This window comes from Chlorocebus sabaeus, chromosome 9 (assembly GCF_047675955.1).
Source record: "Chlorocebus sabaeus isolate Y175 chromosome 9, mChlSab1.0.hap1, whole genome shotgun sequence".
In the NCBI taxonomy this organism is placed as follows: domain Eukaryota; kingdom Metazoa; phylum Chordata; class Mammalia; order Primates; family Cercopithecidae; genus Chlorocebus; species Chlorocebus sabaeus.
Window position 1 is genome coordinate 70,034,776 of NC_132912.1, and position 27,791 is coordinate 70,062,566.

Below are 27,791 nucleotides of genomic sequence, written 5' to 3' on the forward strand. Positions count from 1 at the left end.
AAGCAGCACAGCTGGAACTGAAGCTGCCTGATTCCAAAGCCTGTGCCCCAAACCTCTACACAGTTCCAATGGGAAAGCTTCCTCCAGTCCAGTTTTATTCTGTGGACCTCTGTTCACATCAAAGAATTCTTGTTCTCCGGACTAATACATGAGACCTGCTAGATTAGTAACAGGAGGGAATCTGACGCTCATGCAGCACAGCTTGGTTTGAGATACCAGGCATGATGGACGTCTAACCAGTGCTCCCGGGGGCACAGGCAGCCCCTCTTCTGAGAAAGGAAGTTGTTTGGGCTTCCTCAGGGCTGGTACTTAAGAGAAGGACATGCTTGGGTGCCATCAGCCAGCATATACATGTTTGCCTCCAAGCTCCTGAGCACAGGACCCAGGTCATGCTCCCTGAGAGTCCCACCATCTCCTCTGCATACACAGGTCCACATGGACAAAGTGCATGCTCTGCAAGTGTGGAGAACTAACAGATAAACAGCCAACTACCTCTGCCCATATTCCCCCCCGCCGCCCCCGCTTAAACTCCTGAAATGTGAAATAACCTTAGCAGGATTTCACCTGATATTTTTTAAAAATTAAAACACCAAGTTGATATTCAAGATCTTTATTGATTTAACTATAACAGCAACCATTGATGAGAATTTAATTTTTTCCCTAATTTCCAAACATCTGCTGGTTTGGAAGGATAGTTAGAATACAAAAACAACTGATCATGGAATCACACAGGACTGCCTCAAGGACTGCGTGGTACCCTCTGCTATCCATCCACACACAGTGAAATGGATGGGAGGGATGAGGGGACAACACATCATGGGAGACAAAGGGAAGACCAAGGAAAGTGCTGGCAGTCTCTGCTTTTCCATTCAGAATGGATGGAACTGGGCCATTAGTGGCACTAAGACAGGGCAGGGCTATTTTTTTTCTTAAATAAAATATTTTAAAGATGCATAAAACGGACACCTTAGCATGTGAGTGTCCTTTGGGCTCTTCAAGACACCTTCTTTAAGGTTTACCCCTGGAGTAGCAGAGGGTCTCCTCACCCAGGTGGAAAGAGATGGGCTCCATCTGCAGGTGAAGGAAAGGCACTGGCGCACGGCACTCAGCAATTCAGATACAGGCACCAGGTAGGAGCAGGATGGCTTACCCAGCAACCTGCCTCTTAGCTCCCTGCTAGTGTTCTTCCCTCCTCCCCTGGTTTCCAGTTAAAAGTACCCTTGGCCTGGGCTTTAAAAAAAAAAGATTAAGCTGGAGAGAAAGGGGATACACTTGGGCAAGAATGGATATTTTGTGCTAGATTCATGGAATTTTCTAAGTGTCCAGGTGTTTTGGTTTTAAGCACCGGCAAGAGCTCCCTTTGGAAATTTCAGTGTGGCCAAATGATTATCAAGCATCGCAGCATCTCTCTGCCAGCCTCCCACCCTTAGAAAGGTGGCAGAGTGAGAGTTTAAATACCCTGGGAAATGTGATTCATCTCAGTAATATTTCCATTGGGTATCCATGACATACAGTATGGTCTGCCAGGGCTGCAGGCAGAGAGTCATAAGCAAAGAGAATCTACAGACCCTCTGGAGAGGGACTCATAAGCCTTCTCCTAAATCTAAGCTTTGCCAAAAGGTTATCAACTTCCAGGACCAGCCTAGAGAAATAAATTTAAATTCCAGAGAGTAGGAAAGGTGATGTAAATGATTAACTGAAAAAACAAGTATCAATAACTCTTAAAGTTTTCAGTTAGAAATTTCTGTAAGTTAGCCTCAAGAAACTCCACTACTAAACTGGAAAACCATGACTAGGAACAGGAAGCAGCCCTGGTGTAGAAGCATCCTAAAGAATTGTGACCCAACTGCATCAATATCTGATTTCATCTTTTATTAAAAGCTGAGAGTTAAAGAACTGTAGGGATAACTAAGTCCACCTCAAAGTCCAGACAGAAACTGCCCTCCCAAAGAAACGTTTCTTTAAAACAAATACCACGCCTTCCCAGATATTATGGGTAGGCAAGTGACTGGGTTTTGCAGATTAATCAATAGCTGCCCATGTGCATGTAGTCCAGAAAACATGCCAAGAAGGAAGAGCTCTGAACCAGACACAGAAAGGCAGTGTGGCTTCCTCTCTAAAGGGGAATGCAAAGGGCTAAGAGCCCTGGCTTCAAGCAGCTGTTATCCTAGATGAGGAAAATGGAAATAGATTCAATCTCTTGGATACTGCTGCCAACATGCTGAGCCCTTCACCAGTTGCCTTGATTTGAAGCAGGCCCTCTATGTATACTGGCTAATGGACGGACTCCGGCAGTGAAACCCACATACTCAGCAGGCTGCATTCTAATGAGAATGAGGGAATTTAACCAATGGTGTTTGAGCTGGAAAGATAAGGTCTGAGAGTCTCAAAGAGCTGGAAACCCAAAAAAAGAGAAGACCAATCCACCTCAAAATAAGAAAGAAAAACAAAATTCATTTAAGGGTACTCTAAAGATGAGTTATTTACTTCTGGAAGAAATATCCTTTTCTTATAGCTCCCTCAATAGCAGTACTTCTTATCCAAGTATACTCTCAAGCAAGCAGGGCTACAGATAAGAAAAAGCTGGGAAGAGACAGAGCATAAATCTAAACAAGAATTTGCATATTTGGCCGGGTACAATGGCTCACACCTGTAATTCCAGCACTCTGGGAGGCTGAGGTGGGCGGATCACTTGAGGCCAGGAGTTCAAGACCAGCCTGGCAAACATGATGAAACCCCATCTCTACTAAAAATACAAAAATTAAAAATTAGCCAGGCGTGGTGGTACATGCCTGTAATCCCAGCTACTCGGAAGGCTGAGGCAGGAGAAACACTTGAACCTGGGAGGCAGAAGCTGCAGTGAGCCGAGATCACACCACTGCACTCCAGCACTCCAGCCTGGGTGACAGGGTGCAACTCTTGCCTCAGGAAAAAAAAAAAAAAAAAAAAAGAGAAGAAAGAAAAGAAAAGAAAAGAAAGAAAGAAGACTTGGTTAGGAATGAGTGCCAGAAACACATAGTAGCCATTCACTAGAATGTGTTGAACTGAAAAACTTAAGTTTGTCTTGAGGGAGAACACAAGACCAGTTCTTTAAGAACACATTGCCATCAAGAAGCCCAGGAAGAGATGGGCGGGCATGCAGGGTTAACCTGTGCACTGGATTTAGAGGAGCAATCAAGCACTGACATTTGTCATTCTTAGATGTTCCCTATTTTATTGAGTGGTTGCTTCCTGGGTGAGAGACCTGACCTGAGTCTGTTGAGACTGGAGAGACCAGGTACCAAGCACCCACTCTGGTGGGAACCTGGCTTCCTGATAACATCATCTATTTCACCTAAATGTGAACTGCTTTCTTTTCTTCAGCTCAATAGCTTAACATCTAATTCATGTTTGCTCCCTTTGCTGAACAATCCCCATTCCAAACAAGACAGGTTTAGTGGCTCAGCTGGAAGGCCCCAGTTCCTTTCATTAATTCCTAGCTACAGGCAAATAAAAGTGGTAAATGAGTCTTACGGACACCAAGTCTAGGACGTGCAAATAAGCATACTTGAGCTGTTGGTAGTTAGGCATATTATTTTCTACTACTGCTGGGAATTGCCATTTCTTACCACCCTCTCAAAACCAGCAGGTAGCTTTGGGGAGTTTGCCTTCTGTCCCAGTTTGGTTATGCACATCTTGGAGAATTGTTTTTGATAGCAATCTGTCTTTCAGCCTATCTACATTAAACCTACCTCCCTGTTGACCTACTTTCATCCTCAGTTGGGGTGTGGTGCTTTTAAGATATGTCCATAAATTATTTGCTACTGCTCCACTGGGGTAGAGGTATGTGTAATTCCTCTCTCCTTGAGTGCAGGCTGAGCTTAGTGGCTTGCTTCTAAAGACTAGGATAAGAAGTGATGGTGTGTCCTTTCCAAGACTATGTCTTAAAAGGCACTGCAGCTTTCTCCTGGCCCTGCCCCACGATCTCTGGGATCAGCTGCTCAGGGAGAAGCCAGGTGCCTTATGCAGAGACCCACATGGGAAGAAATTGAGGCATCCTGCCAACGGCCGCAAAAAGAGAACTTGGAAGTGGTTTCTCCAGCTCCAGCTGACTGCAGCCCCTGCTCACATCTTGACTGTAACTTCGTAATACCCTGGGCCAGAACCATCATGTTAAACTACTCCCAAATTCTTAACCCACAGAAACTGACACATAATGTTTACTATTTTAACATACTAAATTTAGGGTAATTTGTTACACAGCAACAGATAACTAATACAAGTGGAAGGACAAAACTCTTGGCTTGGAAGCCCAACGCCTAGAAAGTCAGCTTCTCTGTATCTGTGCCCTTGAAAATGCTGCACCTATTTAAACAGCATATGAGAACTGCTGAACTCAATAAACCACACTACAAAGAAGGCAGAACCATGACAATGCATGTCTGCTGTTGGAATTTGAAGGAAAGTCACTTCTCATTAAGATCAATTGTCCCCACAAGTATAGAAGCATGGGTTCCTCGTAAAAAGAAAACTACAAATGGAAACTAAGATGTTAAGAGCTGTCTCAGTCAAAGTGGTAACTTAAGTGTATTCCTTCCCTCTAAAAAACCCAGGACACATTCATTAAGCGTTTCATCTGTGAGGTTCCCTCCAAACATGCAGAGGCAAACCACCCAACGGACTCTGGCTTGTTCTAAAAATAATTCTATGAGGCATGACACAAAGGTATCGTCTATTGGAAGTTTATCTCATGCCCTGTAAAATTATTTTTTAAATGCCAACTTATGGAGGTCACAGACTGTCTAGTAGTGGTGGCCTCTGGGAAAGAACTGCACCAAGCCTTAGGGAAGTCCTTGCAGAGAAGGGTAAGGGATTGAACAGCTGCCGCATTATACAGCTGACACTCCCAAGAAATACTAAAAACATGCCTTCTGATTAGGGGGTCACATGCAGAAGCTCCCCAAGACGGCAAGAAAAAGGAAAATGGCATCTTGATACTACTAAAGCTCATGCTTTAAATCCATTCCCCACCAATTAGTGAGGAAGCCAAGTTTTCACACATAGCAATAAAGATCAAGAAGAGTTCACTCTTCTGCTCACTGACGGACTGACTAGCTGCTAGTTGGGTCAAATTCCACAGGATGCCAAGGCCAGTGTATGAAGAACGAAAAGCTTCATTCCCAAAGAATCAGGCTCCCCAGGGTGCAGAGAGGTCCTGAGCATGCTTCTTATGTAAATTACAGCGCAACTTAGATTTTTCCAAGAATATGTAAAATGAGACTTGGAGTTTAATTAAACAGAACAGGGATACATTAAACAAACAAACAAAAAATACTTTTCTGATTATCAATTTTTTTGAGACTCAAAGCATCCCCAAAACATTGGAGATCCAGCTTATTCCTGAGATATCAACCATCACAAAAGGTTTTCACTCTGAACTATTCACATTTTTGTAGCAGAAAACAGAACAAAGTTCTGCAGACATCCTTTCTCTCTTCTTTCTAAAATGTATTCACAAACAGGGTCTTTTCATAGTTCAAAAGAAAAACAGGTTTCTTTCTTGGCCAAATGGCTGTTACTCTCACCCTGGGATCTGATTTCTTAATAAAAAAGTTCAGGGCACCAAATCTAACCAGAAATTCCCAGGACACCAGTGGCTACTTAACTATAAGGGGATGGATGCTTTAGTCTTTCTATGAGGGTAATCATTCTCCCGGGATTATTATGCTGCTCAATAGTTCCAGGAGAGGTAGGTGGGAAGGAGGGTGAATGCAAAAGCTAAAGGGTCAGAGAAAAGAATGAGGCTTTCATGAACAACCCATAGCAAGGCAGAATGGTCCAGTTTTACAAACCACCCACTACAAACTCCAAACATGCACACTCAAAACTAGAGGGGAAAGGAAAGAGCTCCTGGGGGACTAGGGGAGACAAAAGATGGTGACATAGAACAGCAGACTCGCCTATGAACATTTCTCATCTTCCTAACACTGGAAGATGTTTAATTAAAAAGTTGCTGTTCAAAATTGTACTGAAAACATATCTAAAAATAGGTCTGTAGTCATCTTAAAAATAAAAGGTCACTTCTCAGATAAGAGGAGTGACAGATATTCTCAGATACCAACACTTGAGGTATCTTTGATGTAAATTTGAAAAATGGCCTGGTAGAGAAAAAGGAAGGAAAGGAAGGAGAGAGGAAGAAAGTGAGGAAGGTAGGGAGAGAAATTCAGAATACAACAGGAAAGTCAAGAAAACTGGGAGGAACACATTTTTTAAGCCCATGCTTATCTATTCCAGCAGCCAAACAAAGCAGATCCACAAAGGAAAAAATGCAGTTCTTTTCTAAGAACATTCTGAAAATCAACTTCAAACTCAAAACATAAGAAACTGCAATCTAAGAACTACTATCACAATGCTCACTGGACTTAAAAATGACAACTGAGACCGGGTACTCAAATGGGTCAATGTTCTTCAGAGGTCATTCTTAGGCATTATCTGACAGAATACTATGATCAGGCTTTACCCACCAAGTGGAGGCTAAAGTGCCTCTATTACTTGGTATGGACCTGCTTTAGGAGCAGACAAAATCACTTCGCTTTCTTGAAGTACAAGAGGACTCTGCCAGCAACAAGATGCAAGCAGGGAAAAGTGGCAGAAGAAGAGCAAAACTGGTTACCAAGGGCTCTCTTCTGATGTACAGAGTTTAAAATATCTGCACAAATGCACTAAGTAAAAGAACAGGAAGATGAACTATAATACCAAAGACAGAAGACATTCCTCCCAGAGGAAAGAAAGAAAGTGGACCTCAAAACAGTGTCACAGGGTAATGCTACCAGAGTTGCACAAGCTGTGCTCTGTCTCGAGGGACAAATACCTCAAGGTAAAAGGGAAAGCAGCTCTCTTTTTTATCATTTCCCCCTGCTGGTTGTAAAGATCCCAAGCCCAGACTCTTGCAACACTGAACCATAGGTGGGATAGAGGGAGGAGAGACAGAGGGTAAGGAACATGAATGGTGTTAGGCCCACCAAGCCTCTGTATCTCTTCCCAGACAGGCAGTTGTTGGTAGGCTGAGATTCGACGTGGGACAAAATTACAGGGTAGGAGGGTGGCTCTCAATAAAAAAACAACAAGGAAAGTCAGAGTTGAACTGTTGTCCTCTAAGGGCTGCTTAGCTCTACAGAAACACAGCCTTCAATCTAACCTGTTTAACTGGGAAGGGGAACAGGAGACAGGGAGAAGAAATGGTCAGATGAAGCTCATCTTCCCATCATTTGGCACCCAGAGGAAGAGGGGGAGGTGGAGACTGTAATGGGGACTGCTGGTATTGCCTCTTCTGTCTTTTCAGTGTTGATCCTATTGGCCAAATCAGGTGCACACAAGTATCAGTGTTGCTTTTCTTCTAATCCTTGCAGGGGAGTCAGATGTCCATCTCGAACTGAGCATCATCCCCTAGTTAGGACAAATAAAATGAAGAGCTTAGCACATACACAAAAAAGCACAACAGTTTTAACTGTCATTCCCTCTATCTGAGAGACAAAATATAATTCAAACTGTCCCACTCTCTGCTGCCTTGAAACAATTACTCTGCTTTGCTTTGGCTGGTCTTAATCTGAAAAAGAAGAATGGCAGTTCCACTGTCCATGGGAGGAAGCTTTGGGGAAAAGGACACAAGTGAAAACATCCCCAGTGTCTCTTTGTCTTCAGGTTGAATAAACAGCAGCTCCTGGGGAGCTCTTTGCTGTCTCTCAGGGGAGCACATTCTTCTGGAGGCTTTGGACTTTGGCCCTGCTCCAAACGGACACTTTGTCCATTAAAAAACTCATCTGAAATATCACAAAGCAGAATGCTGGCCCACATCTAGGGGTCACTAAGTGCAGTCCCTGAGGAATATTTCAGGAGTTGGCCACTCCTACCTCACCATTCTGCTTCTACAGAGATAAAGAATAAAATAATGTGTTGGAGGAGGGGTAATTTAGGTAAATCTTAAAGGCAGTTCCGGAAAATAGAGGAAATAAACCATATTGCTTTTCCTCATACTATGAAAAAGAAATTCATATATGAAACAAGGTCTATTTGCCTGAGGGTGATGGAAATGGGGGCTAGGAAAATTGTTTTGTTTTCTTTCTTTCCTTTTATTTATTTATTTGAGATGGAGTCTCGCTCTGTCACCCAGGCTGGAGTGCAGTGGTGCCATCTCGGCTCACTGCAAGCTCCGCCTCCCGGGTTCACGCCATTCTCCTGCCTCAGCCTCCCGAGTAGCTGAGAATACAGGCGCCTGCCACCATGCCTGGCTAATTTTTTGTATTTTTTAGTAGAGATGGGGTTTCACCATGTTAGCCAGGATGGTCTCGATCTCCTGACCTTGTGATCTGCCCACCTTGGCCTCTCAGACTGCTGGGATTACAGGCATGAGCCACCGCGCCCAGCCTGAAATTGTTTTGTTTTCTGTGTTATTCTTAGTCCAATGAAGCCTAGGCCAGGTAGTCCTTAAGGCATGGTTCGAGAAGTCACTTTTGGAGTTTATCATACTGATTCTGGATTCTTTTCTCCCACCAACTACATCAGATTTATGATTTAGAACTCAGGGTTTTCAGAGCATTTCAAGAAACCTTTGGGGGAGGAGGAAAACCTTACAGACATATAACTGAACATTAGCTATAACTGAAGAACTGGCCAGGCGCAGTGGCTCACACCTGTAATCCCAGCACTTTGGGAGGCTGAGGCGGGCGGATCACCTGAGGTCATGAGTTCAAGAACAGCCTGAGCAACATGGCAAAACCCCGTCTCTACTAAAAAATACAAAAATTAGCCAGGCGTGGTAGCAGCCGCCTGTAATCCCAGCTACTCAGGAGGCTGAGGCAGGAGAATCACCTGAACCCAGGAGGCGGACATTGCAGTGTGCTGAGATCGTGCCATTGCACTCCAGCCTGAGTGACAGAATGAGACTGTGTCTCAAAACAAAAAAACAAAAAAACAAAAAATAAAAACTGAACAATCAATAGCTTCTCAACCTATAGCAAACAGACATTCAAATTCTAAGAGCCATACTCTAGGTCCCCAACACCACCATTCTCTTACCAACTGCATGTTTCCTGTCGTGATTGTTCAAGTTGTTCAAATTGTTTACTTCTACTTTGGAGTCTTCAATTAAGGTGCCAGGGCTAGTGACTCCTGGGATATTGGGCAGATGGCAGGGTGGGGTCTGAGCCATGGGAGAATTGCGACGATCCAACAGAAACTTTCTGTCATAAATGATTCGAGTTCCTGGAAAACAGGGTTAAAAAGAGTTTGAAACAATTTAAGGGGTTATCACCATATAATACTATCCAGCAATTTAATTTAAATCCCATGTAATCCTAACTTTTAAGGATTTTACAATTGAAGTCAAAAGCATAATCTCTAACCTCCCTGCCTGTAAACAGGCTCCTCTGCCATCTGGAATGCCCTCTTTCTCTTCTGCCAGGGACACTCCTGCTGATCCTCCAAGACTCAGCTCCAACCATCACTTCCTTTATGAAGCCATCCCCACCCCTCACTTTTTTAGAAGGTTCTTCCTCTCCATCTTACACACATCACGTATTACAGGACTCCTGTTTATCCATCTGTCTCTCTTTATAGACTTTTGAGTTTCTTATGTCAGGTCTATGTCTTATTTATATGTGACCGAGGTCCTAATATTAACATCTTTAAGAAAAAAAAGTTTTAAATTTATGATACTAGGGAAAAAAATTTTTTTAAATGAAAGAATAAACAAGTATGAGAAAACATAAACAGTCCCTTTTAAAGGCTTTCCAAAGAAGGACTGAGACTGACATTCTTCTCACAGCTCTTGTCAAAGCTGAAACTGGCAGTCCCTCTCTATTCTACAAAACAATCTGCTTACCAGTAAGTACTACCTGAATGTTTTAAAAACAATAGTTCTGAAGAATACACTTTAACTGATAAACAATTATGCTGCTTAAAAATGGTCAATAGGTACATTAAAAGGTGCTCGACATCACTAATCATCAAGGTAATGCAAATCAAAACCATGATGAGGTATCATTTCACATCTCTTAGAATCAAAAAGACAAGAGAGCCTGGGCATGGTGGCTCATGCCTGTAATCCCAACACTTTGGGAGTCCAAGGCAGGAGGACTGCTTGAGCCCAGGAGTCTGAGTCCAGTCTGGGCAACACAGGGAGACCCTGTCTCCAAAAAAATTATTTAAAAAAAGAGCCAAGTGAGGTGTTGTTGGTCTAAAGTCCGTACTACATGGAGGCTGAGCCAGAATAGCCTGCGTCCAGGAGTTCGAGGCTACAGTGAGCTATGACTGCATCACTGCACTCCAGCCTGGGCAACAGAGCAAGATCCTGCCTCAAAACTTAAATCAAATATAATTTTAGGACAAGGAAAGTAGAAACTTACCTTCATCCTCTTTGCTTTGAAAAACAAAAACTAGAGTAGCACTCAAAAAGGCATCTAGATATTATGAGGAACGAGGTATTCTGGGTAGCACAAAACTTAGTTCAACTTTCAAAGAGTGAACAACTTCAATTATCTTGAATGGAAATACTTCTAATACAGATTTTAAATCCCTTTATGGCCTTCAACAGAAAACGATTCAACCCTCTTAATGAATCACAGTCATTATTATGAAAATTGTTTATTATACCATATTATGACCTAAGAAGTCTCAAGCCCTATCAAGCTAATGCTCTGTAAAGCTGAAAATCACTATACAGAGTTCAGGTGGTCAAGGCTGTGCTGGTGCACCCTTCCCCCACAGTGTCCTTGTCTCTTGTCAGACTAAGAGCTGCCTTTTTTCCAGGCTACTACTATGACTCAGTCAGCTCAGGCTGCCGTAACAAAATACCACAGACTGCACAACTTAAACAACAGAAATTGTCTCATAGTTCTGGAGGCTAGAAGTCCAACACTAAGGTGCCAGCATGGATGGTTTCTGGTGAGGGCTCTTTTCCTGGCTTGTAGGTAGCTGCCTTCTCATTGTGTCCCTTACATGGAGGTGAGGGGGCCACAGCTCTGTGGTGTTCCATCTTATAAGGGCACTAATCCCATCATGAGGGTCCCACCTTTATGACCTCAACTCAACCTAATTAACTCCCAAAGGCACCACCTCCTAATACCATCATGTTGGGAATTAAGGTTTCAACATAAGAATTTGTGGGAGACACAATTCAATCTGTATAGCACACCATTAACACCCTTTTTAACTTGGTGTTTCTAGTCTGCTGTGTTTGGAAATCAGCAACTTGCTTATTAGCATGCTATGTAAAATAAGGGCAAATAGGCTGAAAGGGGATCTGATGGCCTTCCAATGAACAAAGGGAAGGAGCTTTATCGATGGACTTTGCCTATCTGTTTGAGTTACCCCATTTTTGTTCATGGTTAGATTTCAGAAGGGTGAGGTTTCACTGTCAGATGAGTCAACCTGCAAATTGGAACAAGATTATTCTTACTTCTGTAGTACATCAGGCCTGGAAATTGTGGAGATGATGTGGTGAAAAAGCACAGCACAGAAGCAAGCTTTCTAAATTACATATCAGCAATAACACATACATTAAAGAATTGTAATTAAACCAACTAGGATATAGGTAGTAGAGATTCTGCCTAAATGTGTGAGATAGAAGAGAAACTCTGAAGAACCTCTATGATCTTAAAGAGCCGATAAGATACGGTATTTTACAAGTTTACTGAAATAGCATTCACTTACAATTCATCCACTTGCAGTGTATAACTCAGTAGTTTTAGTTGATACGCAGAACTGTACAATCATCACCATAATCAATTTTAGAACCTTTTCATTACCCCATAACCTCCCCTCAACCCCTTAGATGCCACCTAATCTCCCCACACCCTCTGGCCCTAGGCAACCACTAATTTACTTTCTGTCTCTATATGTTTTTTTTTTTACCTATTCTGGTCATTTCATATAAATGGAATCGTACAATATATGGTCTTTTGTGACTGCTTCTTTCACTTTCATAATGTCTTCAAAGTTCGTTTATGTTGTAGCATTTATCAGTACTTCATTTCTTTTTCATTACCAAATATTTCATTGTATGTATATATCACACTTTATCAATTTATCAGTTGATGGACTGGTAAGTCGATAAAAACAACAGTCCATCAACTGATAAATGGGTTGTTCCCACTTTTTGTCTGTTATAACATTCACGTACAAGTTTTTGTGTGAACACATTTCCTTTCTCTTGGGTATATACTAACTAAAAAAGTGGAATTAGCCAGGCATGATGGCTCACACCTGTAATCTCAGCACTTTGGGAAGCCAAGGTGTATGGATCACTTGAGCTCAGGAGTTCAAGACCAGCCTGGACAACATGGCAAAATCCTGTCTCTTAAAAACATACAAAAATTAGCAAGGCGTGGTGATGCATGCCTGTAGTCCAGCTGCTGGGGAGGCTGAGGTGGGAGGATGACTTAAGCCCAGGAGATGGAGGCTGCAGTGAGCCATGATTGCACCACTGCGCTCAGCCTAGCTCACAGAGTGAGACCCTGTCTCAAACAAATAAACAAAAGAAAGGTAGAACTACTGGGTCATATGGTAACTCTACCTTTAACCATTTGAAGAATTGCCGTTTTCTTCTTTCGGTTTTTTTGGGGGGACAGTCTTGCTCTGTCACCAGGCTGGAGTGCAACTGTGCAATCTCGGCTCACAGCAACCTCCGCCTCCTGGGCTCCTGGGTTTAAGCGATTCTCCTGCCTCAGCCTCCCAAGTACCTGGGATTACAGGCGCATGCTACCACGACCGGCTAATTTTTGTATTTTAGTAGAGACGGGGTTGCACCATGTTGGCTAGGATGGTCTCGATCTCTTGACCTCGTGATCTGCCCGGCTCAGCCTCCCAAACTGTTGGGATTACAGGCGTGAGCCACTGTGCCCAGCCAGAACTGCCTGTTTTTCAAAGTGGTTGTACCATTTTACATTCCCATCAGCAGTGTGTGAGAGTTCTAATTTTTATATACTGTAGCCAACATTAGCAGATACGAAGTGGTTTCTCACTGTGGTTTGATCTTAATTTGTGTTTCCCTGATGGCTAATTATGTTGAATATGCTGTTTTCATGTACTTACAGGCCATTCCACCATATATCTTCTTTTGAAGAAACTGTCTATTCAGAACCTTTATTACTAAATTATGATAAGTTATTTATTTTGGATATAAATCTCTTATATGATTGCAAATCTTTTCTCCTATTCTGTGGGTTATCTTTTTTCTTCATGACGTTCTTTGATGCACAAAAGTTCTTAATTTTCATGATATCCAACGTATGTTTTTTTTTTTTTCTTTTGTTTGTGCTTTTGGAGTTGTATCTTAGGCCACGGCCTAATCCAAGGTCATACAGATTTGCCTCTGTCTTCTTCTAAAGGTTGTACATTAATAGCTTTTGCTCTGACATTTAGGTCTTTGAGCCATCTGGTCCACCTTCAGTTTTCCTGTGTGCATATCCAGTTGTATCAGCACTATCTGTTAAAAACTCTTCTTTTTCCATGGAATTGTCTTGGCACCCTTGTTGAAGATCAATGGGCCATTACTGTGAGGGTTTATTTCTGGACTCTCAATTTTATTCCATTGATCTATATGTCTATCCATACGCTAGTACCACACTGTCTTGATGTGTAGTAAGTTTTGAAACCACGAAGTGTAAGTCTTCCAACTTAGTTTTTCTTTTTCAAGATTATTCTGGTCATTTTAGGTCCCTTAAAGTTCCATATGAATTTTGTCAGCTTGTCAAAGAAGCCAGCTGAGATTATGATAGGGACGGTGCTGAATGTGAAGGTCAATTTGTGGAGTACTACCATCTTAACAATATTAAGTCTTCTGATCCATGACCACCAAATGTCTTGCCACTTATTTGGGTCGTCTTTAATTTCTTTCAACAGTATTTTGTAGTTTCCAGAGTAAAAGTTGTATGCTTTGTGACTAAATTTATTCCTATCAGATTGTTTTCATGCTATTGTAAGTGGAATTGCTTTTTCTTTTCTTCCTTTCCTTTCTCTTTCTCTTTCTTTCTCTTTCTCTCGTTCTTTCTTTCAAGAAAGGGTCTTGCTCTGTCGTCCAGGCTAGAGGGCAGAAGTGCAATCTTGGCTCACTGCAACCTATACCTCCTGGGCCCAAGCGGTCCTCCTGCCTCAGCCTCCCTAGCAGTTGGGACTACAGGCACACATCACCCAAAAAAAAAAATTTTTTTTTTTTGGTATTTTTTTGTAGAGACAGGGTTTCACCATGTTGCCCAGGCTGGTCTCGAAATACTGGGCTCAAGCCATCCGCCCACCTCAGCCTTCCAAAATGATGGGATAACAGGCGCAAGCCTGGCCAGTTTTTTGTTTTTTGAGACAGAGTCTCCCTCTGTCACCCACGCTGGAGTGCAGGGCGTGATCTTAGTTCACTGCAACCTCCATCTTCTGGGTTCAAGTGATTCTTCTGCCTCAGCCTCCCGAGTAGTTGGGATTACAGGCATGTGCTACCACGCCCAGCTAATTTTTGTATTTTTAGTAGAGATGAGGTTTCACCATGTTGGCCAGGCTGGTCTCAAACTCCTGACCTCAAGTGATCTGCCCGCCTCGGCCTCCCAAAGTGCTAGGATTACAGGCCTGAGCCACTGTGCCGGGCCCAGAACTGGTTTTTCTATATGGCTCTTTTATCTTGCAACCTTGGCAAACTCACCTATGATTTCTAATAGTTTTTTAATGCATTCCTAAGATATGTTTGATTTTGAATGCTAACACAGTAAATAATTCAGACAACAAGACACACTGAAAAAGTAGCGTCTTAATGCTGTAAATGTTCTCAAATATAGCCAGGGAAAATATGACTATGAAAGTATAGTATTTATAAGTTTTTGAATTTTAGTACTCTCTGCAAGCTAAAAAAAATTTAATTGTAGTGGATATAAAGCAAAAATAGGGAATCAGCTTGTTAATCACTAATGATTTTAGGGTGTAATTCAAAAGAAACTGACCTTTTAAAAAACCAAAATTATTCAAAGAAAAAAACTAAGATTCAATCATGGATAAAATGGCAGGAAAAAACCCTTTATTTCCTTTATTGAATATTATGTTTACTACAAACTTACATCAATTCCAAGACAATCTACTAAAAAATCTAAAATATTTAAGGTCTTTTATACATATGCATGCACAGATGTACATTTTCTGAAGCAAGGAATTCCTAGCAATTCACATTTCACCCAAACTCCCTCCAACACTATGTCAGCTCAATTTAATGTCAACCAGTGCAGCCGTAAGTAACTAGAAACAAGCTAACCTTAAGCTACTGAAGAAGGAAAACAGACTACACAAGAAATCCATAGCTCATATAACACAATATTAAAATGGGGTATGATTGTGATCAATTGATGGAGTGTTACAAAAACTAAAAAACAATTTTCCATTCCTTTTCTATGAAAATAATCATGCTCTTTAGTCTTATATTGGAAAGTTGTGAAAAAAAAAAATCACAATATTGTATATGCTGTTTGATTTTCAACGTTTACAATCAAACTATAATAAAAGTATAGAAGAATTACAGTTAAGGAAGAGTATGTAAATGTTACAAACTCTAATTTTTTTTTTTTTTCTTGAGAGTCAGGGTCTTGCTCTATCACCCAGGCTTGAGTGCAGTGGCATGATCACAGCTTACTGCAACCTTGACCTCTTGGGCTCATGTGATCCTCCCACCTTAGCCTCCCAAGTAACTGGAACTATAGTCCAACTAATTTTATATTTTGTGGACATAGGGTCTCACTGTGTTGCCCTGACTGGTCTCAAACTCCTGGGCTCAAGCAATTCTCCTGCCTTGGCCCCACAGTGTTGGGATTATAGGTGTAAGCCACCATGCCTGCAAACAAACCCTGATATTATAAAGATAATGAGGTTACATATCAGCAAAGTAAAGGCAGGAAGACAGGTGAATGGTGTACTTTTATATAGTGGAGAGCTACAGTTGACAGGTTGAGATACATATTATTCAGAGTTTTAAATATAACTACTAGAAGAGCCAAAAATGATAATACAATTTACAGAAATTAGTAAATGGAGAAAGGATGAGAAACGAGACAGAAAGTAATAAAAGTATCTTAGAGTCCTCATCTTTCATAACGGGGAGTTAACAGTATTGTCTAATGTTAAAAAAAAATCAAGAAATCACAGTATACATATATTATTTACAGTAACAATAGTAGCCAGCAAAAGTACTGTAAACAGAAACTGTTGAAAGTGGCAGTCTATTGGCATTTTATGCTCTTTTACACTGTTTAAGTTTCATTTTTCTGTTTTGTTTCAAAAATGTACATATTTTTCTTAGTCTTCCTGTTTGGATTTCAGAATAGGAAGCTTTAGATCTAGGTTAACATTAGCTATTTATAAATTTTTCATCCCTTAGTGACCAGATATTAGGATAAATCTAATACTTTCATCCAGGACTTTCTAGATACTAACATTACTAGGGAAATATGAGAGTAAAACTGAGTCCCTTTGACAGAGGGGGGGAAAACCCTATCTACCTTTGAATCTAAACACCAGTGATTCTCAAACTGCAGAAAACAAGAAGGTCAATGAATAAAGCCCAAAGTTATGCTTGCCAAGATGGCTAGTATAGAAACAAGGTCATTCAAGCGTAAGGGCCTCTTTCAATGTCAAGTACTTTAAATGATAAATAATCCATGCATTAAGCTATATACTTAAGAAACTATGTAAGCTGAAATAAAATCACACACAGAAAATTCATTATAACATGGTTAACTTTTTTTTTTTTTTTTGAGACGGAGTCTCGCTCTGTCCCCCAGGCTGGAGTGCAGTGGTCGGATCTCAGCTCACTGCAAACTCCGCCTCCTGGGTTTACGCCATTCTCCTGCCTCAGCCTCCTGAGTAGCTGGGACTACAGGCGCCCGCCACCTCGCCCGGCTAGTTTTTTTTTCATTTTTTTTTTTTTAGTAGAGATGGGGTTTCACCATGTTAGCCAGGATGGTCTCCATCTCCTGACCTCGCGATCCGCCCGTCTCGGCCTCCCAAAGTGCTGGGATTACAGACTTGAGCCACTGCGCCCAGCAACATGGCTAACTTACAAGGTAGTTGTTAACTATATTTTTACAGAGACGACCCCCTAATCATAAAATTCTGTTTAACTAAGTCTGCTTCCAGAATTAGAATTAAGCATTTACTCATGCAAATAGATGGCCTGGAGAACGAAACATTAAGTAACTTGCCCACAGGCCCTCCAGAAAGGCTTAGACTTACATCCTCATAAAATAGAGTTCCAAGCAGGAAAGAAGAATATGAAGTCAAACAGGGCTTTCCTCCTGGGACTTTCTCTGTCAAAGGGGAAAATTTCAGAAGCCACCAGCAGACTTCCTTTATATCTCATTTGGCCAGAACTGGTTCAGATGCCCACCAGACCAAACACTGGGGAAACTATGACTGGCTTAGAGCTGTCACGGTGCATATCCCGGGGCTTAGCACCTTGCCATTTAAAAAAATGAAGGAATCTGGCAGCAAGCAAGAAGAGGGAATGGCTATTGAGCAGGAAACCAACAATGTCAGCCAATCTGCATTCAATATTTACCTAAATTTAGTAAATATTACATACATATTAGTTTAACCAAAAAGGGTAAGAAAGGTAAATTAAGAGGATAGGGGACAGAAGTATATACATTGCGAGAAGGGTGTATATAGCAACTAAATCCTCATCTGCCATAGCAGAAAACGAACTGTTAATATCCCGAACTAAGAAATAGGCTGGGTGTGGGGCCTCGCACCTATAATGGCAGGACTTTGGGAGGCTGAGGTGAGAGGATCACCTGAGCCCAGAAGTTCAAGACCAGCTTGGGAAACATGGTGACAAATCATTTCTACAAAAATTTCAAAAATTAGCTTTGCTTGGTGGCACTCCTGTGATCCCAGGAGGCTGAGCCCAGGTCAAGGCTGCAGTGCACATTAGCTAAATGAATTTAAAATGGTTTCTCTGGGAGTGGAAATGGAGATAAAGGAATGGGATGTTGGAATGTTGCTTTTTGTTGTATGGTCAATAAGACTATATGACTTTTAAAACTTTGTTGCTTTCATAGGTATAAAAAAAATGTAAAAAAAAAAAAAGCAACATGGCGAGGAAAAAAAGCATGAACACTGATGAATGTTCATTTACAAAAGGACAATTACCACACGGTTCCACTTAACTGAGGTTCCTAGAGTAGTCAAATTCATGAAGACACAAAGTAGGATGATTAGTTGCTGGGGGCTGCGGTGGTAGTGCTTAATGGGAAGTTATTGTTTAATCCGTATGAGGTTTCAGTTTAGGAAGATGAAAAAAGTTCTGAAGATAGATGGTGGTGATGGATGCAAAATACGATGAATATATTTAATCCCACTGAGCTGCGCAATTAAAAAGGACTAAAATGGAAATTTTTGTTATGTATGTTTAAAAAATCAAGAGATAGTATAAAAAATCATTATAAGGAACTAAGAAAAAAGATGCTTACAAAATATCTTATAAATACATACATATAGACCAACACTGCTAGGGCTGCAGGGACCATGAGGAGGAAGGTATCCTTCAAGCCCAGAAAAAGCATTTGGCATGTAACTTCAATTTTCTACTAGGAATTCTTGACAATTCTCCAGCTGTGCCTCATGTTAAGGGCCCACCAAAGGATCAGAAACAGATACAAGATGAACAAGCAGCAAGTGCTTCTAATGCACTCAGAAAAGAAGTCTAAGCCTGTCTCTCTCTCCCCCACCCCCATAAGAAGGGAAAATAAGAAAGGAAAACACAGAAAGGACTTAACAAAGCGTTTTCTCTGCTTTTTATTCTTTCAACTTAGGTGGAAACAAGGTCTATGTTTTATTGACTGAGTTATAGAACATTCATGAATGAACTTCAGTTTTAAACATCTGTTCTTCATGGAGACTCTGGATGAAGAGACAGACTCCTGAAAAGCTCTATGGCAAATAACCCAGAGAAAATTAAAAGCTGCCTAACTCGGGGGCCGGGCGCGGTGGCTCACGCCTGTAATCCCAGCACTTTGGGAGGCCGAGGCGGGCGGATCACAAGGTCAGGAGATCGAGACCACGGTGAAACCCCGTCTCTACTAAAAATAGAAAAAATTAGCCGGGCGCGGTGGCGGGCGCCTGTAGTCCCAGCTACTCGGGAGGCTGAGGCAGGAGAATGGCGTGAACCCGGGAGGCGGAGCTTGCAGTGAGCCGGGATCCCGCCACTGCACTCCAGCTTGGGGGACAGAGGGAGACTCCGTCTCAAAAAAAAAAAAAAAAAAAAGGCTGCCTAACTCTGTATTCTCCAGGGAGACGGGTGGTGGCCAAACCACATTCAGTGTGCACAACCATCAAATCCTTGAAATGCTAATAAACCAACAGAGACAATTTTTATCTTAGCAGGGCTGGGCATGGTGGTTCAATCCCAGCACTTTGGGAGGCCAATGTGGGAGGATCACTTGAGGTCAGGAGTTCAAAACCAGCCTGGCCCCACCTCTACTAAAAACACAAAAATCAGTCAGGCATGGTGGTTGGTGCCTGTAATCCCAGCTACCCGGGAGGCTGAGGCAGGAGAACTGCTTGAACCCGGGAGGTGGAGGCTGCAGTGAGCTGAGATGGTGCCACCGCACTCCAGGCCTGGGTGATGGAGAGACTATCTAAAAAAAATAAAAAATAAAAAATAAAAAAAATTAGCCAGGCGCGGTGGCTCAAGCCTGTAATCCCAGCACTTTGGGAGGCCGAGACGGGCGGATCACGAGGTCAGGAGATCAAGACCATCCTGGCTAACACGGTGAAACCCCGTCTCTACTAAAAATACAAAAAACTAGCCGGGCAAGGTGGCGGGCGCCTGTAGTCCCAGCTACTCGGGAGGCTGAGGCAGGAGAATGGCGTGAACCCGGGAGGCGTAGCTTGCAGTGAGCTGAGATCCGGCCACTGCACTCCAGCCGGGGCGACAGAGCCAGACTCCGTCTCAAAAAAAATAAATAAATAAAAATAAAAATAAAAAAAATAAAGAAAGATCATTGCTAATGGTATGTGGAAAACATTCAGATTCAAACCTGGCTTTCATTCCAACTATTTGCTTACCTCCCAAATTCATTTTCACTCCTCTTGGGTACCTCTTATTTAAAAACAATGGATATTTAGGTCAGGACCGGTGGATCATGCCTGTAATTCCAGCACTTTGGGAGGTCGAGACAGGTGGATCACCTTAAGTCAGGAGTTCGAGACCAGCCTGGACAACATGATGAAACCCCGTATCCACTAAAAATACAAAAAACTAGTCAGGTGTGATGGTGCACACCTATAGTCCCAGCTACTCAAGAGGCTAAGGCAGGAGAATCACTTGAACCCTGGAGGTGGAGGTTGCAGTGAGCTGAGATCATGCCACTACACTCTAGCCTGGGTGACAGAGTGAGGCTCTGTCTCAAAAACAAACAAACAAACAAATAAATAAAATAATGGATATCTATCAACGTCTTCCATTTTTACTTATAGTAAGGAACTTGAAATAATCCTATTGGATATCCTGGTCTAGGTTACTATTTTTATCTGCTGCCAATTCATAAAAGTTCTAGGAACTTATCAGACCAGAGAATAGTTCCATTTCAACTTAGAAGCAGCCCAACACCTAACACAAACATAAACAGTCTTTGATAATGAGACGAGCTCCTCTCTGAGGCACTAATGATTAATCATGACATCTTAAAATGAAGAATTCCAAGCCTTTCATGCTTTCTGGTAAGTGCTTCTTAGAACCTAAGCTGCAATGGTCTATCTTCACCAGTAAATAGCACTTCTGCTATAAACAACAGACCATTTCTTAAAAAATTAAAATTGAATTTGGTATTACCCAAACCAAAACATCACAAGAAAAATACAAGCTAATATCCCTCATGCAAAATTTAACAAAATATTAACAACCCAAATTCTGATTTTTTTTTTTTTTTTTTTTAACATGGAGTCTTGCTCTGTCACCTAGGCTGAAATGCAGTGGCATGATCTCGGCTCACCGCAACCCCTGCCTCACAGGTTCAAGTGATTCTCCCGCCTCAGCCTCCCAGGTAGCTGGGACTACAGGCATGCGCCACCATGCCTGGCTAATTTTTTGTATTTTAGTAGAGACGGGGTTTCACCATGTTGGTCAGGCTGGTCTCGAACTCCTGACCTCAGGTGATCTGTCCACCTCAGCCTCCCAAAGTGCTGGGATTACAGGTGTGAGCCACCATGCCCAGCTCCAAATTCAGCAATATGTGAAAAGGACCACAAATCTCACCATGACCAAGTGAGATTTATCCAAGGAATCCAAGACTGATTCGACATCTCAAAATCAATTAATCTATCATGTCAATAGAATGAATATCGAAAGTCACATGACCATCTCAATAGAGGGAAAAAAGGCACCTGACAAAATCCAACAACATTTCATGATAAAAACAAACTAGGAGTAGAAGGAAACTTTCTCAACCTGATAAAGGACATCTATGGAAACACAGCTAACATCTTAATAGTGAAATGGTGAAAGACCGAATGTTTTTCCCCCTCTTAGGGAACAGCAACAAGGCAAGGATGTCCATTCTTGATGACTCACCACATCTATTCAATACTTAAGGTTCTAGCTAAGGCAATTAGGCAAGAAATATAAATCAAAAGCATCCAGATTGATAAAAAAAATATAAAATGACCTCTAGTCACAGATAACATGATCTTGTATACAGAAAATCCCAAGGAATACACAAGCACTGAATTGTATTTTCCAGTTTATCCTTGTTTATCCTTTTTAAAGTTTTTACTTTTTATAACTACTCAATAAAATGAACAGTTTCTGTTTGTCAAAGCATTTGTCCTAGAGAGCTGAATGATTATTTATTTAGATGTAAACACTCAAAGATTTCTGAGCTTTTGGCTTCAAGCTGTGGCCTGAGAACCAGCTACATACTGCGTGGACAGCTACTGGGTGTTAAAGAGAGCCCACAGGGTTTTCTTTCATGGATTTCAGATCTTTTGAGCCCACAGGCCGGGCACGGTGGCTCACACCAGAAATCCCAACACTTTGGGAGGCCAAGGTGCGTGGATAACCTGAGGTCAGGAGTTTGAGACCAGCCTGGCCAACATGGTGAAACCTTGTCTCTACTGAAAATACAAAAATTAGTCAGGTGTGGTGGTGCATGTCTGTAATCCCAGTTACTCGGGAGGCTGAGGCATGAGAATTGCTTGAACCTGGGAGGCGGAGATTGCAGTCAGCCAAAATCATGCCACTGCACTCCAGCCTTGGCTACAGAGTGAGATTCTGTCTCAAAAAAATTAAAAAAATAAATAAATGTCAAAATCCTTTTAAAAGGCCAAGCACGGTGGCTCATGCCTGTAATCCCAGCACTTTTGAGAAGCCAAGACAGGTGGATCACTCGAAGTCCGAAGTTCAAGACCAGCCTGGCCAACACGGTAAAACCCCATCTTTACAAAAAATACAAAAATTAGCCAGGCGTGGTGGCAGTCACCTGTAATCCCAGCTACTCAGGAGGCTGAGGCAGGAGAATCACTTGAACTCGGGAGGCGGAGGTTGCGGTGAGCCGAGATGGCGCCATTGCACTCCAGCCTGGGCAACAAGAGTGAAACTGTCTCAGAGAACGAAAAAAGAAAAAAAGAAAAAAAAAAAAAAAAGCAATTATCTTCACCCCCAATACCCTTTATTTTGGGATAGTTCACAACAAGTGGATTATTTTCCCTTCTTCCTGCTTTCTCCTTTTTTCCAAACCCATCCAACAGCCTTTATGAAATTCTGTCCCAGTGAACCAATCACATCAACTATCCAAGAGGCAGAAAGGAAGAGCTACAGCCCAGATAAAATTTCAGACCATCACAGTTAGTTCCCCTCTGTTGCCCCTGTTATGGTAACAGCATACTTTTCCATGGCTGATGAGAATGCTGTGCTGGAAAAGAAAGGCAAAGAGAAAGGGTAAAAGACGTGTCTACGTTTCTGCTCATTCCCCAGAGCAAAACAACTCTTCTAAAAGGGCGCAGTTCAGCACCTTGAAAGGAAATAAGGTAGCAGAAAGAATCATATTAGCTAGCATTCTGGAGGTAGAAAAGTCTCTTTAAAAATGTTTGCAAACTTCCTTTCCTAGTAAGATAAGCATCTCAAAACAGTGGAGGAAAAAAATGGAATAGTGATCAGGATACTAAATTTGAGGGACCCATGGACAATAATTAGCTGTTTAATACTAACAAGTTACTTAACTTCTCTGGGTCCCAGTTTCTCTCAAGAATAAAATGAAAGCATTAGGTTTCTTCCAGGTCACTAGTGTTATTAAAAGTGGATCCGACTATAGTAACTTTACCTTCTTTTGAGGGCAGGAGTAGCTTCTCAATGGAAGAACCAAATATCATCCACTCCTCCACAGGCGGATAGAAAAAAAATAAAATAAAATCCAAGAGCTTTTTTTTTTGGCCTGAAATTTGCCCAACACAAAATCCCTTCTTCCTTTGTAATGAGAAAGGGTACTCTTCTAGCAATATGAGAAATCCAAGAGGTTACAGCAAGTGTGTTTTCACCCACTTCTGATTTCCCAAACCACAGGAAGGCAATTTTGAGAAACCTCAAGGGTAAGCTGTATCTCCTCTGATCCCCAAAGAATAAAGGATTCTTCAAGGAGGGAGAAACTCTAAATTTGCTAGGCTGTGAATGTCCTTGCTCAGTCTGATCATTTAGGGCATTCGATCCATCAACTGTTGTTACGCTGGAATGCTCTGACGTGTACGTGACCCTCCAGAAGGTTTCCAGAAGTTTGAGGCAGGAAATGTTAATCCCCTCCCTTACCACTAAACAGAGATTTCCAATACAAATCTACCACTCATTTTTCTAAATGTTTCCAAGTCTGAAATATATGTTAGCACTTGACTCTACCCTTTCAGAACTAAAAATCTTATCTGTCTGCCCCTACCCCCAAATCAAGAATTTAAACCTGTTCAGACCAAGGACTGTATTTCCTACTTTTGTCTGTTGTCCCGTTTTGTGCAAACCACTGCCCTGGGTGCACAAAATTTACTAATGATACCTAACCACATTAATCCAGGCGTCTGGGGGTGGCCAGATAACAAACTATTGCACTCTGATTGAGGGAAATAAAATTACATGGTGACAGGAAGATGAATGTAGCATTAGAGATACACAAACCATCAGAGGGGGAAGTTAAATCAGTAAGTAAAGAACACCTAAACAGCATTCATTGCTGTAATAGTGATTAAATCCAACTGCAACAGTACCATGTCCTTATAAAGATATTAGATAAGCCCTCATGTTAAAAATCCAAAGATTACGGCTGGGCACGGTGGCTCAGGCCTGTAATCCCAGCACTTTGGGAGGCCGAGGCGGGCGGATCCTGAGGTCAGGAGATTGAGACCATCCTGGCTAACACGGTGAAACTCTATCTCTACTAAAAATATAAAAAATTATCCAGGCGTGGTGGTGGGCACCTGTAGTCCCAACTACTTGGGAGGCTGAGGCAGGAGAATGGTGTGAACCTGGGAGGTGGAACTTGCAGTGGGCCGAGATCACGCCACTGCACTCCAGCCTGGGCAACAGAGTGAGACTCCGTCTCCAAAAAACAAAAAACAAACAAACAAAAAAATCCAAAGATTACGATGGGCTCTCCCAATAAATACAGGCTCAACATTAAAGAAGAGCCAAGATGACAAGTATTTAAATCCAAAACAAAAAAACTGTGTGTAGAAACAATTTGGGGGGAAGTTAAGTGATATTTGAGAAAACAGTGATTGAGTGTTAGAAGGAGGGGTAACGAATCAGTATTTCTGGCAGAATCCTTGCAAGCACTTTAAGAATTAATCCAGGCTATGAGACAGGCTTCTATCTTTGAAGCAACGCTTAAAGACTATGCCCGTATTTTTAAAAGCATGGTAGCTTGACTATTTGACATAAGCCAAAAACGCATCTAGGTGGCTTTTCCCTCAGGGGATTAATATATAGCTGAAAGTTTAGTTCCTTTCCCAAATAAACTATAGCTGAGTGCAGTTGTTACTATGAAGTGTTCTGAACTGCTGAAGCGCAGGCATTTACTGAGCAATACCACAAAGAATTCTGGAAGAAGTTATCAATCCCTTTCCATCACCTCACAAAACAGTATCTATTTCTTTCTTTCTTTCTTTTTTTTTTTTTTTTTGAGATGGAGTCTCGCTCTGTGGCCCAGGCTGGAATGCAGTGGCCGGATCTTGGCTCACTGCAAGCTCCACCTCCCGGGTTCACGCCATTCTCCTGCCTCAGCCTCCCAAGTAGCTGGGACTACAGGCGCCTGCCACCTCACCTGGCTAGTTTTTTGTATTTTTTTAGTAGAGATGGGGTTTCATCGTGTTAGCCAGGATGGTCTCGATCTCCTGACCTCGTGATCCACCTGTCTGAGGCTCCCAAAGTGCTGGGATTACAGGCTTGAGCCACCGCGCCCGGGAGTATCTATTTCTTAAAAGCTATCAGTTCAAGTTCAAGATAACTCTTATATGGAGCAGATTCTGGTCTGCCAAAATTTTTCAGGATTAAAAAGCAAGATCTTGGCCAGGTGCAATGGCTCACGCCTGTAATCCCAGCACTCTGGGAGGCTGAGGGGGCGAAGAACTTGAGCCCACGAGTTCAATACCAGCCTGGGCAACATGGAGAAACCCAGGCTCTACCAAAAATACAAAAAAATTAGCCAGCCATGGTGGCACGTGCCTGTGGTCCCAGCTACTCAGGAGGCTGAGGTGGGAGGGTCGCTTGAGCCCAGGAAGTGGAGAACGCAGTAAGCCGAGGTCCTGCCACTGTACTCCAGACTGGGTGACAGAGCGAGACCCTGTCCCATGCTCAAACACAGGACTTGGTCTTGAACTGATCATATCGGGGGTAGATTTCTTCCATGAGTTAAGCCACCTAAGAACTCGACTATTCTGCAAAGTTAACATTTCCTTAAACCCAGCTCTCCATACATATTAATGAACTTCTGCCTGGGTCATTTAAAAAGCCTTTCAAGGCAGCCCCCCCACCTAGAGCGGCCTGGCTGAATTTCTCTGTAAAGCTCTCTCCTAGATTTTTATCCCTTGGTGTTGGCAAGAAGGTCTTACTCCACAGGCCTTGCTATTGTGCAACTGATCTAAGGATGGTCCAGGCCTAACTGCACCGGATTGGTTGCAGTACGGCTTCTGAGCCCTGCCCACAGGAATAAGGCTAGCAATCCTCTAGACGGCAGGAGCTGCGAAGTCCCCACCCTCTAGCAAGAGGCCACCCCAGCACCAAAAGAAGACAAAAAGTTCTGAAGTTAAAAAGGAGGCCCCGTTCCCTTCAATAAGGCTCCTCAAAATCGCTTTCCAGGCTCCTCCCTCTGGAGGACAGCCCAGTTACGGCACAGACAACCTTTGAGCTCTCTTCCCGTGACCAAGCTTCACCTCTACCCCAGTGTTACTTATTTGTAAACAGTTCTTGGTCATGCTTTGAAAAGCAATGCCAGGGAACCACCCTCTCACTGGACTGCCTCTCTCTAGCCCCTTTCACAGCATCAAGCAACCACCCCACCCAACTGGGGTGTCCTTGACAAAGGTCCTTCAATCCATTTAAAAGGCGTCGCCGCCGAAAGACAGCTGCCAGCGCCCTACCACCCCCACCTACTTTCCCTTAGCTATTACTTGAGCTTTATTTTATCACTCTATCCTCCCGGCCTGGGGACTCCCCTCACCCGTGGGGCCTCGTCCAGCAAAGTAAACAATGCTGTCAAAGCGGGATAACGCTGGGTGAGGCTTCCACACTAGGCATTCCAGCCTCCTCCCGGTGTTCTAAAAGCAGCAAAACAAACCATCGCAGGATCCCAGGGCCGAATTCCTCTCCCAAAGTTCTTTTTTAAAAAGGCCCGGAGCCAGCTTCAAAATCACGCATTAATTTGCACAATCTGCAAGAGACAGGCAATGCAGAATGTAATGCAAGGCCAAGTGGAGCCAAATCCGCCCGGGAAGGAGGCAGAGAGGGGAGAGAAAACTGGGTCGAGTGCGTAAGCCTGCCACGAAGCGGAAACAAGAGCTCTTTTTCGCGACAGGACAGCCACATTCCCGAGTGGGGCGCGCGCGGACTCGAGCTGCGAGCAAGAGAGAACACGAAGTAAAGGATCCCGAACAATCGGGCGAGCCCAAGGGCAGCGTCCCCGGGGCTTCGGTGGAGCTGGGGGCGGGGGCGAAGCGGCCGGGCACCGAGACGCCGAGGAGTTAAGAGGACCGCGGCGGGACACCGGGCGCGGCGGACGGCTGGCCGGCGCTCACCTCCCGGTGTGGTGGAGAAGAGCGTCCCCCCGGGCGTGGTGCAATAGTCATGAGGTAGCTGCGCGGCATCGCTGATGGCCACGGTGCGGGTGGGGATGGCGCGGCTCTGGCTGGGCTGGTGGCCGCTGCCGGCTGACGAGGACATGGCTGTGGGCGCGGGCTCTCGGCTTTGTCCGGCGGGCAGGCGGCGGCGGCGGGGCCGGGGCTGCTTCGGCTCCTCAGGCGGACGGAAAAGCGCGCTCTGCGCACTCCTCGCTCGTTTCCTCTCGTTCTCTCGTCCCGCTCCGCTCCCGCCGCCGCCCTCTCAGCCGCCGCCGCCGCCGCCGCCCGATCCTCCGGCCTCCGCCAGCAGCCTCAGCAGCAGCAGCAGCGGCAGCAGCGGCGACGACGACGACCGGAAGCGGGCGAAGGCGGGAGCCAGACGGAGTTGGGGAAGCGGGTTGGCCGGAGGTGACGTCGACGCGGGGCGGGGCGAGGCGGTGAGGGGCGTGGCTGCAGTTGTTGAAGGGGGTGGGGCCGAGGGG

The 27,791-nt window shown here is 43.3% G+C and overlaps 1 protein-coding gene across 1 annotated transcript; it reads right to left on the reverse strand.

Moving 5' to 3' along the window:
- Nucleotides 1-594: 594 nt before the first annotated feature.
- Nucleotides 595-27,696, reverse strand: EIF4EBP2 (eukaryotic translation initiation factor 4E binding protein 2). The gene is made up of 3 exons (XM_007963167.3): nucleotides 27,268-27,696; nucleotides 9,055-9,240; nucleotides 595-7,425 (listed from the first exon to the last, which is right to left on the reverse strand). Exons 1-3 carry the CDS (start codon nucleotides 27,410-27,412, stop codon nucleotides 7,394-7,396), a joined length of 363 nt encoding a protein of 120 aa, XP_007961358.1. The 5' UTR covers nucleotides 27,413-27,696; the 3' UTR covers nucleotides 595-7,393.
- Between the last annotated feature and the right edge of the window lie 95 nt (nucleotides 27,697-27,791).